This window comes from Rhineura floridana, chromosome 6, assembly GCF_030035675.1.
Source record: "Rhineura floridana isolate rRhiFlo1 chromosome 6, rRhiFlo1.hap2, whole genome shotgun sequence".
NCBI classification, from domain to species: domain Eukaryota; kingdom Metazoa; phylum Chordata; class Lepidosauria; order Squamata; family Rhineuridae; genus Rhineura; species Rhineura floridana.
In genome coordinates this window covers 72,540,065-72,556,761 of record NC_084485.1, presented here as the reverse complement: position 1 = coordinate 72,556,761, position 16,697 = coordinate 72,540,065, and the positions used below count along the sequence as shown (strand labels likewise).

Sequence of the window (16,697 nt, the reverse complement as noted above, 5' to 3'; positions counted from 1 at the left end):
CAAGAGCTGAGCAGCCACATTTTGTCCCACTTGAAGTTTCTGAAACATCTTTAAAGGCAACCCCTCTTAAAAGCATTACAGTAACTTAGTCTAGATGTCACTAGCAGTAATATAGCAAATTCAGAAGTACAGGGTCCCTTCCTGATAATCACAGACACACACCCTTCCCCCCCTTTTGCTGTTGGATTGAGATTGAGATCCTTGTTAATGCCTTCTCCTACAACAACAGATGTCCAAGGAGCCAATAAACATGACAAGGGAGAGAGTCATCTACTGAAGAGTCTTCTCACAGACTCCCTTTTCTCGCTTAGTGGCTTGTAGGATGTTAGAGACCTGCTAGGACTCTGCTCCCAAAAAAGTAAAGGGTCTGAGACCCCGGATGACTACCTCTGCTTCTAACGTACTCCCCTTGGGCATCAAATGCTGGGGGGCCAAGGGTGGCAAGATGGTAGGCAGTCCGCTGTGTGTATTTGCACCATGTGGCCTACCCTAAGCCAGTTTGCTACCATTGGGTGTAGTGGAAGACACCAATCCCATCATCAGTGTTGGAGCAAGAGTCAGTTGACAGTCTGGTCAGCTTTTGCACATGGCATGGGAGGTATAGGGATTTTTTAAAAGCATTCCCACCTGCACAAATTCCCCATCAGACAGCCCACACTAAGAAAAAAGCTGAATGAACAAGAAGCATGTTTTGCTCCTTGCTTACATTCTGTGGCAATAGCAGTTCCTTCACAGGAGTAATAGCTCTTATATACTATAGTATAAATTGACCTTAGCATATTGTACACAAAAAGGAGTACTTTATGGGTATTTACAAGGATGTGACAAAGCATTACCTGCCCAAAGATGAAGGTGCAGAAGAGAAGGTTTTGGCCAAAAAGGTGTTTTAATATGGTTTGTGTAGTTTATTTGAAATGTGGAAACTGAGTGCATTCTATCCATATAAATTTTGTGCACATGCTGACCCTCACATAGCCTGTCATTTAAGTGCTTAATGAACACATACATCTAACATGTCTAATTCCCTCTTTTTTCCAGACTGCACATTATCAGCTTTCCAACTACACACACACATTCAAATCTTGTGTCCCAAAACACGCTAAAAAAAAAAAAATTGGGAAGGGGGTGCCATCTTGACCTTTACGTCGGCAGCAAAATGCCTTGTGCTGGTGCTGTCTGCACAAATCCCACTACACAAATCCTCTCAACCCATGTATGTGCCTGTATTGTATGAAATTACCTCCTATCACAAGCAAGAGAAACTCAAATTCAGGTGAGTGGTTTTGAAAGGTCATTTAGACCCTCCCTTATTTTTTGTCCTTATGCAGATCACCTGAAAACAGAAGCTAGGTGCATATTTGTGCCAACCTACAGCTAAAGTTGCCAATTGAATATATGCCTAAACCAACGTAAGCTAATCGTTGTGCCTCGGCCACAGTTTCGGCGACAACCATGGAGAGAGGAGGTTGCTGCGGCTGCTGATCTCCCTATGAGCCAACAGAGGGCGCTGTCACGCCGCCGCGTTCGTCCCGCCTCTCTCCGGAGGGCGGGGGCGAAGAGCGGCTTTGGCGGACCTCGCCGCGGTGGTGGTCGGGATTCTGGCAGAGTCTGGGCCTGGGTGGAAGGGAGGGGACTGGAGATGACAGAAGGCTGTAGGAGTAGTTCTCTCTGCGGCGGGTGGCGAGAGAGGGTATGATGGGGCACCTGAGGCGTTAAGAGGAGGACCCTTGGCCGGTCCCGGCATGGCTGGCCTCATCAAGAAGCAGATCCTGAAGCACCTGTCCAGGTGAGCCTCGTCCGGGGCCGACTTGGAGGTGTCCCACTTCGACTTGTGGGGAGGAAAGAGAGGAAGCAGCCGCTGAAGGGGGGCTGCGGGGGCGGAGTGCGGGGGTAAGGGGCCGGGGAAACCAGCCTCAGTGGGAAGGGCTCTGCGACAGCAAAAGTCACTAGATGAAGGGGAGAAGGTTCACGAGAGCCCCCCCCAATCTTCCTCCCTTAAAATGCTTGTTTTTTTGTGTTCTTCAACTCCCTCCCCACCCAGCCTCGAATTCCACATGTTGTTGTTTGTTCTCCCTTGGTGGCATTTGCCACCTTTCCCTTAGGGTGCCCTTTTCTGTCTCTCTCCGTCTCTCTTCTGCCCTCTGCCCTTTTCCCTCCATTGGCACCAGGAGAAATCCTGCTGTTGCCGTTTTATCCTTCAGCTATATAATGTGTATATATAATACTCAGAATAGACCCATTTAGTCATTCCCAATAATTTTAACGGGTATACTCTCAGTAGAACTAACATTGGATAAAACCCTTTCTCTTCCCTTAGATTCCTCTTCTTCCTCATTAGGAAAAAAATTGCACAGAGTAAATGAAGATTGAACATATTCTCTTACTCTTCAGTCGTTAGAAAGGTCTGAAGTGCTGCTTACAGTTCTGAAGCTTGTATCTTTCTGGCTTACTTGTTTAATTCTTCGACTAGCTCCCAGAGCCTTAAACAACTGAAGGATGTTAGTTTTTCCTGTGCACTTGGGATTAATAATATTTATTTATTTAACTTCTAGCCCACCCTTCTTCCTAGAAGGAGCACATCTTTTTGAAGGGAGTTACTAGTACAGAGAGGGAAAAATCTTGGGCAGTTAACATGGAGAGAACAAATAATGACACACAACTTGCTTATCTGATGCACTGAAAGAAACCCGAGGAAATCATATGCTAAAATGACCAATATTTATACAGAGGTAAGAGCAGCAGCAAATTACTGGTGCAAAAGGCTGAAACTCTGGAAATCTGGGTTCACATCCAACACAAAATTCACCATCTGTGTTGTTTGTACACAGTATTCATACCACATTTTACTTGTGTCATTAGTTGTTAGTAAGTTGATATTTCTGGCTATTGTTAGCATGGAAAACTCCTAGGATGGAAAACATGGGACAAATGGTGCTGATTGAAAATATCATGTGTTCTTTTGAAAATCTTACCTATTTGGGGCCTTTAAGAAGTTGCCTTTTGTTTATAATACTGACCAAAAACTGAGACACAAGGAGGTGAAACAGTTTGCAAGAGGATACCAACTAAGTTAAAGCTTTTTCATGTGATCAGTTAACACGTGCCCCAGTCACATTGTTTCCCCTTACCCCAGTAATCTCTCAGTTCCTCAGAATGTGATAGCCAGTGTGCATCTTATGGGGAAGGGATAGCCTTGCTTGCAACCATGCTGCCTATCCCTTTCCTCCCTCTCTTTTAAACTATATGGCTGTGTATTCTGGTGCAAGGAAAAGAACAATATAGCTGCTGAAGGAAGCTGATAGCAAGGCTCCAAAGTGCAAGATAATCACCAGTGTGAAACAAGGCAACTTAGAGCTGGGAACACAAAGAGAATGTTTCAGGCATCCCCTCTCCTCAATTCCATTTCTTTTTTAAAAAGTGTTTTTGGAGGAATGACATGTTGGTGCTATGAAAAATGGTAGCTCTTGCCCAAGAAATAATTTTAACAACATTAAATGGGAAAATATACAAAGTAGCATTGGTGGATGGGTATGATTGTGGCCTACAAGTGAGATAATTCCTGGTTGAAACTGATAATGGGTGCACATTTATGCTTGAAATAAATTTCTCTGATGCCTTTCTCCCTCTTAAGAGGGCCCCCAGAAACAAGTTGCATAAAAATTATTTTTTAAATGCAATAAAACATCTAAACAGTGAAAGAGCCAAGAAAGAACAAATTACAGAAAGGTGGCAATTATATAGCCATAGTCCATATGACATTTATTGTAATTGTGCTAGTTGAAAGATTAATTTCTTTTTCTCAGCTCCAAAGTATTACAGTTGAAATGCTATAAAAATGTTATATTCTTACAATGGAAATGTGTAGATCCCTCAGAACAAATTAATAATGATGTCAACTTTATAATTGTGTGAGCGCATTACTAAGACACATTTATTATGTAGAAAAACCCAGTAGTCTGGAAAAGCCCTGGCCTAAGCTCATTGTAGAACTTGAGCCATGGTTTCAAACATTGACATTCGCCTGCTAAACTTGGTATTTTCAAGCTTTTGATATAATTGGATCAAAAGTAATACAGGTTTAATATCTTGCAGAAGAACATGTATGGCCTTAAACTGGGTTGCAGCAAGCCGGTGAATATATTCACTAATAGGCAAAAAAACCCCTTGTGATTTAAGAATGTACCTATAGCCAACATATATTTCTATCAAACTTTAAAAAGCAGGGAAATTGGGCAACACATCCAGAGTTGCAGATTATATCCCTGAAGGCTGAAGGAGTCAACTCTGCCTTTTTAAAGCCTCTCAAAGGAATTTAATGAAAGCAAGTATTATCAGTAGTGTAGTGGAAAATTCAGAAGAGCAGGGTCCATTCGTGATAATCACAGTTATGCCCACTTACAGTTACACCCCTTCTAAGATTATTCACAAATAGGCCAAAAAACCTTGTGGTTTAAGAACATACTTATAGTCAAGAGATATTTCTATCAAACTTTAAAAAGCAGGAAAATTGGGCAGCTGTAGTGAATGCACCAGAGGAACAGGAGACAATCGCTGGAAGAGGGGCTGACTGTTAAACCACTCTGGCCACTGGAGCTCTGTCAGGGGAATAGAAGTCTCCTAACATCTCTTAGCACCCTTCACAAACTACACTTCGAAGGGTTCTTTAGACATGACTAAAGTGAACTAAAGGTCTGGAGTGGGTGTGGCCCCCTGATTAGCCAAGCCAAACATCTGTGAGTCTGGCTTTTAGAACACGTGACGGTTCTTACTGAGCATGCCTGCCATTATAATAGACTTCAATATGAGTACGGGGCGAGGTCAGTAACAGGATTACAGGTACAGTAGGGCCCCGCTTTACAGCGCTTTCCTTCTCGGTGCTTTGCTAATGCGGCGGTTTTGAATTGTGTCCATGTCCCATATGTTCGGCGCTTGTTCTGTTTTTGTGGCATGACGCGAATTGATGGTGCCCGATGCCCTGAGCGTGTCATCAGAGCTTGGAAATGTTCCTTTTTTAAACTATAGTTGGGCTGATGGGAGTTGTAGTTCAAAAAAGAAACGCTTCCAAGCTCTGATGACGTGCTCAGCAGCTGAGTCCGAGAAGGGCATCCAGCGCCATTTTATTGTCGAGGGAGGCAGCGGAGGGCGAGTGAGTGTGCGAGCGAACAGGTAGGGGGGAGAGCGAGTGGGCAAGGAGTGAGGCAGGCGGCGGAGAGCGAGTGAGTGCGCGAACAGGCAGGGGGAGGGCAAGTGGGCAAGGGGGGACAAGCGAGGGAGGCGGTGGAGGGCGAGCGAGCGGGCGCAGGCGGGTGGGCAGCTCCCTCCCTGCAATCCGTGGCAGGGAGCTACCACGGAAGGAGAGCACTACTCCCACACCATAACAAGGGCGAGTGAGCAGGGGGGGAAAGGGCGATGCATGGAAAAGTGGAACATTGATCAGCTGTTGTGAGGGGAGCTTCAGGGGCCAAGCGCTGTCAGCTGGAGCTCCCCACACTACAGCTGATCGATGTTCCACTTTTTGGCGATTTTTGCTTTACGGCGGGGGTCTGGTCCCTAACCTGCCGCATAAGTGGGGCCCTGCTGTACTCTGTGAACATGGCTGATTTTTAATTAATTTTGACAAATTATGAGACCACTGACAGAAAAAAGTCCAACAGGGGTCTGGATTTTTTCCTTCTTGTTTTACATTTTGAACTCACGATTCTCTCTGTTTTGTGTATCACCATGAAAACTTAGAGGGTTGTTAAGCAAGCATTTCTGAGCTCAGGAGGACTATAAGTTATGTAAGGTTTTGTTTTGAAATGAGTTTATGGGAAGCAGCAGAATGGCATGAGGGGGTATTTTCAATTTAACATTGCAGAATGTGAAAAATGCACTCTGGCTATAGTATACAAGCCACTCTCATGGCTGTATAATTCAGTGACTCACCACTAGGGTTGCCAGGCTCAGGGCCTGATAATGATTCTGTATCTTTAAGAGAAGAGAAAATTCAGCCAAGTGCAGGTTTTAAAGATACAGAAGACCTCTTGGAGGGCAACCAAGAGGTCTTCTGTATCTTTAAAAGTTGTACAGGGGGAAGGGAGAATTTCACCTTGTGGTTTTTCCCATTACAGTATTGCAAGAAAACCTGCACTTGGCTGAATTTTCTCTTCTCTTAAAGGTACAGAATCAGTCTCAGGCTCTGAGCCTGGCAACCCTACTCACCACTTACTCATAGTGCTGCTGTTCAAGAAACTGTACCAAATCAGGAATACAATCATGATAAGTTAGGCATTTTAGTTTCTCAATCTGCTCTTGTTTTGCTAAAGAACGGAGGGAGATGTATCAAAACTGCCATAATATATTAAAATATCTGATAGGCTTACAAAACACATGAGGGCTTTTTGAGATTTGGGCAAAAGAGCATTATCTTCCTTGCCATAAGACAAACTGTATAATATATCACACACACCCTTTCTTTACTGCAGTATCTCATGTACTATATGTAAAAGCTGAAGCTGCCAGTATCTGCAGTTTAAAACCTAGTTAAACTTGAAGGGATGGGGAAGGAAAGAGCTGGTTGCAGGCAACAGAGAACTAGATTTAGGATGGTTCAAGAAATTATCCCAGTGTCTGCCATGTCTTGCAGAACCCAGTGCTTCCCAACAGGATGAGGGTCTCTTATGATCAAGCAGCAAGACCAATAATACCCACTGACTGAATTTTCCTAATTGGAAGGAGCCAGGTCAAAGTGCACAATTTAGGGATAAGGTCAATGTGCACTCAGGAAATGAAGCTGTCAGTTCCATAAAGGAGGACCAAGAAAACAGGGCCAAGCCAATGTTTTATATTTTGCTCTGGCAGAATCAAAATTACTTCCTGCCTTTTATCAGGGCAGGAAGTAGTATTTTATGAAATGATCTAGAGTTGATCAAAATACTATTTGTGGATTTCCAGTTTTAATTGAGTTTTTTCCTTCCCTTTACAACTCTGTATCCTGGAAACCTGGTGGTGATCAGAAGGCTCTCAGTCATCTTCCCTGTATTCCAAGTGATGTTCCCCATCCAATGATAAGCAGCTTCTGTGTGGCGCCGTCTTCCTAAAGTGCAGGCAGGGGCTGTCATGGTTATTGTGGAGAGAGCTTAACTACACGGTCTGATCTAGAGGAGGTGTGAAGCCAAACCTTGGCTTAGGTCAGTGTGGCACAGGAGTAAAAAAGGACCATGGAGGAGCAAAGCTTGCGAGCTCTTTTCCAGGAGCTTGTACATTTGTGTGGTACCAGTAAGGCATACTTTGGCTTACTGTGTCATGCAAACCAAGATTGGAGAGTTGCTATAAAAACACAAGCCGTTACATTTATATTTTTTTGTTTTGTTCTTAGTGTTAAGCTCCCAGGTTGTTTCCTGTAAAGGGATTGTGTTGCTGAATCATTATTTCTAGTTTTGTTGTTGTTTCTTTTCACAATCTGCATCTGAAGGAACTGCTGCCTTTTTATCTGCTGCCTTTCACCATACAATTGTTTGCCTGCAGGTTTCGGAGCATCAGATGATATATGATCGTGTGATCTTTGAGATACAGTATTTAGCTGAAGGATGAAAAATAATCTAATCTGAATAGTGAAACTCACTTTCTGCTTTTTTTCAGTGTTAATGCAATCCCTCAGTGTTTGAGTTGCTACGTGTGCTAAAACATTTTTCCCTCTAAAGGTTTTCTCATGGAATTAACTTCCCTGCTGTGACTTGAAAAATATTTGATTTGTGATTACCTGAGTATAGTGAATGAATTTCAAATTGTTGTTGTTTTAGTCTGAGTTTAAAATATAAAGAATTTTCATTGAATAGTGATAATTTATTTTCTGATTCTGTTTGTATTGAAGTGTTCATGTCAAGACTTTGTTATAGGTATTATGACTAGAAACATACAACAAGCAGCTATTGTTATGACTTGATTCCTATATTCTTATGCTCTAGAACAGGAGCAGGAGGGAGGATTCTGGAACTGGTCGTACTGTTTTTTCCTGAATTTGCTTTGTCCTCAAAGTATAACTGCCTTTCTAAGATGAAGACAAAACTAAGCTAATTAAACTGGGCTAGTCCAAAAATCAGAGTAAAGCTAAAGAAGACTAACAAAGCAAACATAATACCAAAATACAATTTAAATAACATCCCAGAAGCAAATAAAGATCAAATAAAGAACATGTTTGAGGCTTTAAACCTAGTTGACAGAGAACCAAAAGAACTATGGAATGAAGTCAGAGACGTTATCAGGAAGAATGTAAAAAGACAATACCTCTAGTTAAAAAGAGAGAAAGATCTCAATGGATGACTGAAGAAGCTCTTAAAATGGTTAAAGAGAGAAGGACAAAAGCAAAAGGAGATAGAAACACAGTCAGAACCCTAAATGCAACAATACAGCGACTAGTATGTAGGGACAAAGAGAACTATTACAATAGTTACTCTATAGAAATAGAAGAGGACAACAAAAAGGGTAGAACAAGAGCCCTGTTCCAAAAGATTAGAGAAATGAAAGGGAAATTTAAACAAAGAGTAGGGATGTTGAATAATCAACAGTGGAACATACTGATTGACCGAGATGAAATAAGAAGAAGATGGAAGCAATACACTGAAGAACTCTGTAAAAGAAATGCCAGGATGACAGATTCATTCACGGAGGAACCGTATGATGAAGAACCAGAAATTTTAGAATGCGAGGTAAAAGCTGCTCTTAAAATACTTGGAAGAAACAAATCACCAGGAATAGATGGCATACCAGTAGAGTTGCTACAAGCTACTGAGACTGAATCTGTCCAAATTTTGACAAAAATCTGTCAAGAAATATGGAAAAATTAACAATGCCCCACAGACTGGAAGCGTTCCATATACATCCCAATTCCAAAGAAAGGGGATCCCAGGGAATGGAGTAATTATCAAACCATTGCCGTAATATCCCATGCAAGTAAAGTAATGCTCAAGATTCTACAACAAAGGCTCTTACCATATATGGAGCGAGAAATGCCAGACATCCAAGCTGGATTTAGAAAGGGAAGAGTCACCAGAGATCACATTGCAAACATACGTTGGATAATGGAACGGAGCAAGGAATTTCAGAAGAAAATCACTCTGTGGTTTATAGATTACAGCAAAGCCTTTGTCTGTGTAGATCATGAAAAACTATGGAATGCTTTAAAAGAAATGGGGTGCCACAACATCCGATTGTCCTGATGCACAACCTATACTCTGCACAAGAGGCTACTGTAAGGACAGAATATGGAGCAACCGATTGGTTCCCAGTCGGCAAGGATGTGAGACAGGGTGTATTTTATCACCCTGTTTATTTAATCTATACGCAGAACATGTCATAAGGAAAGCAGGATTGGACCAAGATGAAGGAGGTGTGAAAATTGAAGGGAGAAATATCAATAATTTAACATATGCAGACGATACCATACTACTAGCAGAAACCAGTAATGATTTGAAATGAATGCTGATGAAAGTTAAAGAGGAAAGCACAAAAGCAGGACTACAGCTGAACGTCAAAAAGACTAAAGTAATGACAACAGAAGATTTGTGTAACTTTAAAGTTGACAGTGAGGACATTGAACTTGTCAAGGATTATCAATACCTTGGCACAGTCATTAACCCAAATGGGGACAATAGTCAAGAAATCAGAAGAAGGCTAGGACTGGGGAGGGCAGTTGTGAGAGAACTAGAAAAGGTCCTCAAATGCAAAGATGTGTCACTGAACACTAAAGTCAGGATCATTCAGACCATGGTATTTCCGATCTCTATGGATGTGAACGTTGGACAGTGAAAAAAGCGGATAAGAGAAAAATCAACTCATTTGAAATGTGGTGTTGGAGGACAGCTTTGCGCATACCATGGACTGCGAAAAAGACAAATAATTGGGTGTTAGAACAAATTAAACCAGAACTATCACTAGAAGCTAAAATGATGAAACTGAGGTTATCATACTTTAGACACATCATGAGAAGACATGATTCATTAGAAAAGATAATAATGCTTGGAAAAACAGAAGGGAGTAGAAAAAGAGGAAGGCCAAATAAGAGATGGATTGATTCCATAAAGGAAGCCACAGACCTGAACTTACAAGATCTGAACAGGGTGGTTCATGACAGATACTCTTGGAGATTGCTGATTCATAGGGTTACCATGAGTCGCAGTCGACTTGGAGGCACATAACAACAACAACAGCAGTGTGAAATTTCCAGAGACATTTCAAATGATGAATGGTTGATCTTTTCAATCAGAAATGTCTGGCTAGTTCAGAGAATGATCTTGATCAATTCCTGGAAGCGAGAAATGCTTTTTTAAAAAATCTACAAACATATTGGTCATTCCCTAGATTGTCTCAGTGAAAGTGAAAATAAGAATTTAACAAGAATATCCTTGGTAGATAAGATCCACGGTTTCTCAAGTTCAGCTTTATTTTGCTACCAGCTATGAATCAATGCATGGTGTTATAGCCACCCCCCTTGTAATTTGTCCTCAGCATCTTATACTCAAAATGTATGCTGGCTGAACATGGGGCTTCTTTTTAGCTGCCATAGCTAACAGTCTTTGACAGATTGACCATCCATGTATTTCTCTAATTTTTTTTAAAAAAAACTTAAGCTAGTGACCATTGCCATACCTTCCATAGGTAAGATATGTACTCTGTGAAGCAGTACTTTCTTTTGTCAGTCCTGAAATTACTGCCTATCAACCTCAGTGAGTATTCCAAGTCTAGTGGGAGAAAAACATTTTTTTCTGTGATGTATAGCCATTAAAAGATTATAAAACCCTTTTGTTTTTTCTCTCTCCCAAAAAGTGCTTCAATTTATTTGACTTTCCTTGGACTGCATACACACCACACTTATTATTATTGTTATTATTTTTATATTATTATTATTATTTAGAATTTATATTATATATATTTATATTTTTATATTATATAGAATTTATATTCCACTCTTCCTCCTGAGGGAGCCCATGAATTTCCCCACAGAATCCTGGGAACTGGGTGCTGGGAATTGTAGTTCTGTGAGGAATAAACTACAGCTTCCAGATTGTTTGGAGAAAGTTATGTGCTTTAAATGTGATTTAAATATATGGTATATATGCAGTCTAGGATGCTTCAAGCATGTGGGGATTTTTAGGCTGCAATATTATGCATGCATACTTATTTGAAAGTTTGTCCTATTGAACAAAGTGGGGCTTGGCTCTGATTAAACATGCTTAGGATCCAACTGTGAATTTTCCTAATATTTAAAGACAGAATAAATAAAACAGTATGCATTATGGTAAAAGTGGCTGTATCACACATTTATATAGTGGCATTTATACTACTTGGAGAGAGAGAGAGAGAGGGAAACAGAAATACCTAAAATGTGTGCTTTCTGTTCTGCTATGCTAGTTAATGCCAAAATAATACTAGTGGACTGAAATTCATTCTGTGTACTCTCAGTTGTCAAATATCACTAATGGCATCCTAGATGGTATGGCATCATGTGCATACAGATTGCATGTTTCAGAATATAAATTCCTCTCAAGTTATTTTGTTTTAATGTATTGGTGCTTTTAAGAGTTACACTGCAGTTTAAAAAAGTATACAAATGTTTCTGTTTAGATGTATCTGAACTAGTTCAAAACTAGTTAAAAGTTGCTGAATTGGCTACTATACCATTTTTTAACTCCAACAATCAATATTACACATTGGCTAATAACATATGTTGAAATTGCTAAAAAATAATGTGAAAAGGTCTCAGAAGAAAGAGAAGTCTTTGCCTAGCAATGAAAAGACTAGAGGTGGCATCATGCAAGCCTCTTTGGGGAAATCAGAGGGGCAGTATTAAGAAAGCCTTGTCTTTGTTCGCTACCTTTTGGATCTCAGCAGGAGAGGGTACTCTAAGGAAGCATCCATTAACAGAGCCTCTGTCTTGTCATGATTGAGCTTCATTTTATTGGCTATCATCCATTACCACAGCCGGGCATTAGTCTAGCATATCCTCCTGTGATATCTGCCAAAGTTGAAAAAGAGAAATTGAGTTGTGTGTCATCTGCATATTGATTATGGCACACTCCAAAATTCTGGATGGCCTCACTCATTGGTAACATTAAGTGGTTAAATAGTATAGGGCAGTGTTCTTCAACTTGGGTCCCCAGATGTTGTTGGGCTAGACCTGCCATGATCCCTTGGGCAGTGACTGAGCTGGTTGGGGATGGTAGGAGTTGTAGTCCAAGAATATCTGAGGACCCAAAGTTGAGGTACAGTGGTATAGGGGATAAAATTTAACCCACAGAAATTGCAAATTGTAGGTTCTGTGAGCCAGAACAAAAGTCTCCCAGCATCACCTTCTGGAACTGACAAACTAGGAGTGGAACTGCTACATGCTGAGTCTAAGGAAGAGTTCTATGCAATTTGAAAGTGAGCACATTGTTGGGATTTGTAGTTGGCCAATATAAAGTTATTATATAGTATATTTTGTAATGAACTGAAACTGTAATTTGTACAATGGAATGTGTGGATGTTAAACATTCTGGAGGATGAGACCTGTGAGTGGTTTCTGAAGTTGATCTTTGCAATCATGATATTTTCAAAGCCCATAAGACTTGTAGGAAATATTAAGTGTGGGTGAAAGAGAAAAAGAAAGTGGTTAGACAAGACTGCTTTGATGGGCTATTGGAAACAAAACTGAATTGAGAAGAGGGAAGGGGAAGCACAGGTGGAGGCCATTCTTAAGTTCCAAAAATGAAAGCAAGTTTCCTTGACCTTCTGTACCTGAGTCTTCAATGTAGTGCCCTCACACACACACATGCACCTGCTGAGACCCCCTAACCTCTCCCAATTTTTGAAAATGGCTGTTTTTGGCTTTTGTTTGTTTGGGGGGGATATGTGCTTTTTAAATCTGTGTTTCATTTGTTTTGCAGTAGTTTTGTCTGTGTTTTTCCAGGGGGTGGGTGGGTTTCTGAGCATCACCAGGTTTCTTTCTTTGAAAAATAACTAGTTTTTTTCTTTGCATATTTATGGTGCCCACAACAGGTTCTTAGATTTCCAAATGTGTCCCTGGCCCCCAAAAGGCTTGGGGACTTCTGCTCTATGTGGAAGCCCCCTTCTTTTCTAGCCAGCATGCAGATTCCCATCATTTTGGAACTGGGAATGGGTTTGTCCACTAATCTTGCCTGTGCAGGATGGGATTTTGTGGACAGACTGAAGCCGTGTGTTGAGGGCTTTCCCCCTGCCACGGTGTTGGGGAGGAAAAGTCCCTTTTTCACTCAAGCAGTCACTCACCCTCTCTTTGTTTCAGAACAGAAACAGTGTGGTATGCAGGAAAGGTTGCAGCATTTGGGGCTTTTTAGTTTAGAGAAAAGGCGGGTCAGAGGAGACATGATAGAATTGTATAAAATTATGCATGGCATTGAGAAAATGGATAGAGAAAAGTTCTTCTCCCTCTCTCATAATACTAGAACTCGTGGACATTCAAAGAAGCTGAATGTTGGAAGATTCAGGACAGACAAAAGGAAGTACTTCTTTACTCAGCGCATAGTTAAACTATGGAATTTGCTCCCACAAGATGCAGTAATGGCCACCAGCTTGGATGGCTTTAAAAGAAGATTAGACAAATTCATGGAGGACAGGGCTATCAATGGCTACTAGCCGTGATGGCTGTGCTCTGCCACCCTAGTCAGAGGCAGCATGCTTCTGAAAACCAGTTGCCGGAAGCCTCAGGAGGGGAGAGTGTTCTTGCACTCGGGTCCTGCTTGCGGGCTTCCCCTAGGCACCTGGTTGGCCACTGTGAGAACAGGATGCTGGACTAGATGGGCCACTGGCCTGATCCAGCAGGCTCTTCTTATGTTCTTATGTTCTTATGCTTGTAGAAGAATAGTTGCCTTGCATGCCTTTTACAATCTTCCATTGCATCTCTGCTCTGTCCTTGACATAAGTCCTTTATGTGATTCAAAGCCTTTGGAATGATCTGCTCATGGCCACTTCATTATCATTCTCTTGAACATTATTGTCTACAACCTTAAGACCCACTTGAATCTATTCTCAGCTATATGACACATTCAGAATCTTTTCTTGCCTACAGAGCAAACACTAAAACTCATACGTTCTTTTTTAAAAAAAATATTTGTAAGGCAAACTCATGGGTTTTAGGTGACACAGTGCAATACCCTGAAAGGAAGTACTTATTCTGTTGCACTGAAATTGGTTGGGTTAGGGGCTGAATAAGCAGCGGTAATGAGACTTTTCTTAATTTATTTTCTACGGCCAGTGGGCTTCTAAGAAATGGATCAAAGTCCTCTTCATATGTAATTATTAATTGCTCTAATAGAGAAGATTTTTGGATTTCTTAGAGAGCAATACAGCTTGCATTTATGCTGGGCTGAGGGGAGTTGGATGCGGTAGATCTCCTGCTGAGCCAGCTGGGTCCCAGCTCAGGTGGGCTACGCCAGCATAAGTCCCTCAGCCTGGTTCAGCTGGACCAGCCAAGACAGGTGCAAGAGGAGCTGGCATAAGGCCTGGAAAAGGGACGTGTCAGGGGAGCGGCTGAGGCGAGGGGGCTTAGGCTACATTTAAATTGTGTTTGGAGTACTCATGCAGGTCCCAATCCAGACAAAAGTTACACCGGGGAAAAAGTCAGTGTAAGAAAATAATTGTAGTAAAAGTCAATGGAGAGGACTTCCTTTCTGGTAGGGGTATTTGGGAGAGCACACACGTATTTTCTGATCTCTGCATGCAGCTCCTGACTGCGCTGGCATTCAGCCAACCCAGAGGCTCCTGAATGGTAGTTGGATGCTCTAGTTGTAACAATTAAATGAGAGTAGGAGGAGGCTATAGATAGAATTTAGGTATCTTCCAGATAAGATGGAAAGTAGAAATGTAGATTTACTTCCCCTTTTTACTTTTCTCTGCCTTGGACTCCTGGGTCTCTGTGGCTGGGATATATATATCATAAAAATATGAGAGAGAGAGAGAGAGATGACAATGGAACTATGTATGACAGTGGAACCATGTACCTAGGAAGGTAGTGGGCTCTCCAACACTGGAGGCATTCAAGAGGCAGCTGGACAGCCACCTGTCAGGCATGCTTTAAGTTGGATTCCTGCACTGAACAGGGGGTTGGACTCGATGGCCTTATAGGCTCCTTCCAACTCTACTATTCTATGATCCTTTCATTTTTTTGACTATCTCTATCTCTCTGATGCCCATATATCCCATGCACTGTTATTGAATATATTCATACATATAGGGGAAGAGCTGTAGCTCAATGGCAGAGTATCTGCTTTGCATGCAGTAAGTCTCTGGTTCATTCCCCAATATCTCCAAGTTGGGCTGGGACAGACTATTTTTTGAAACCCTGGAGAGCTGCTTCCTGTCAGTGTAGACAATACTGAGCTAGATGGGCCAATAGTATTAGGAAGCTTCCTATGTTCATAAAAAGAGCCGCTTTACCTTCATTACTGTTTTATACCAGTGGTGGGCAGCCTGAGGACTGTATATAGCCCTTGGTTCAATTTCATACAATTGGCCAGGAGGGAAGGAAATGGGAAAAGGAGAAGGTAGAAAGAGAAAAGAGGGTGCCCTACCCACTTTGGCCATCAGCCCCTGTGATGTTCCTGTAGGTTAAGCATCTGTAAATATGGTAAGTGTGGGTCTATTAGGTGATGTATGGTAATTGACTGAGGGAGAAAGGGGGAGTACATGGGTGAGAAGCTGAAGTATGCTGGATGATGATTGGCTGAGTGGCTGGCTGGCTGAAGGTATAAATGGAGGTTTGTGAGCGATGGAGGGAGAAGTTGTTGAGTTGGTTGGAGTGAGGTCGTTTGGTGAGGGTTGATTGGCAGAGTTCTGAGGGAAGTTTGGATTGTATTTGGCTGATATTTAAAGAGTATATATATGAACAGAAACATAAAGAGTGACCATATATGAAACCATACGCTTGTGAAACATTCCTAAAGTAATCTTGTTATTTCCTGTTGTTAGTAAATAAATACTTATTTGGTTTACCAAAGGCCTGATCCTTGGCTGGGGAATATACATACCAGAAGGGAGGGCAAGGTAATTACCAAGGCTGAACAGAAACTGTATCTAATGGTGGCAGCGGACAAGTCAAGTATCCAGAGCAACCCAGAGTTGTATGCTTTATATATAAAAATACAAGGGGGTTGGGAACAGCATAGGCACACAAAGTAACAAGCTATAGAGAGGCTTAGGCAAAGTCTGTGGGAGTATCGGTTACAGGAAGTGACTGGTGGTGCTGCCTAGCAGTGGGATCTAGTGAGATCTGTGCTAGAGTGGAGTGAGAAACCATATAAAGGATAGTCCTGACTGGTGGTGTCCCTGGTGGTGCCTAGTGAAAGGCAGTAGCCACAAGCAGGTGGGAACCTGACAGGAAGAACCAGGGAAGGACGTCACAGCCCCCTCAACTGCTGGTAGGCACTCCTCAATGGATTACTTCCCAGACAATGTGGTCCTTGACAAAAAAAAGTTCCCCAACCCCTGATTTACACAATAACCTCTTTCATGTAGCTGGGGAATTTGCAACACGTTGTTAAAAGAGAGACTGCTGTTGCTTAAAATTTCTGTCGCAGCTGAAAGGAAGTGCTAAACCACAAAACTCCAAACTGTTAAAAATGGATGATGTACCTTTAGTGGAGTGGAACTTTACCACTTGGGAAAAGTATAAAGGTGCATCTTTTCAAACTGCAATATGTTTGAAA

The 16,697-nt window shown here is 41.8% G+C and overlaps 1 protein-coding gene across 1 annotated transcript in view; it reads left to right on the top strand.

The window, feature by feature from the left end:
* The first annotated feature begins 1,557 nt into the window (after nt 1-1,557).
* The window catches only part of BLTP3A (bridge-like lipid transfer protein family member 3A), a 77,038-nt gene continuing 61,898 nt past the window's right edge, over nt 1,558-16,697 (top strand). Inside the window, exon 1 of the mRNA XM_061632329.1 lies at nt 1,558-1,786. Within this exon, the coding sequence (XP_061488313.1) occupies nt 1,743-1,786 (44 nt within the window). The 5' untranslated portion in view covers nt 1,558-1,742. The remainder of the gene's footprint in view (nt 1,787-16,697) is intronic.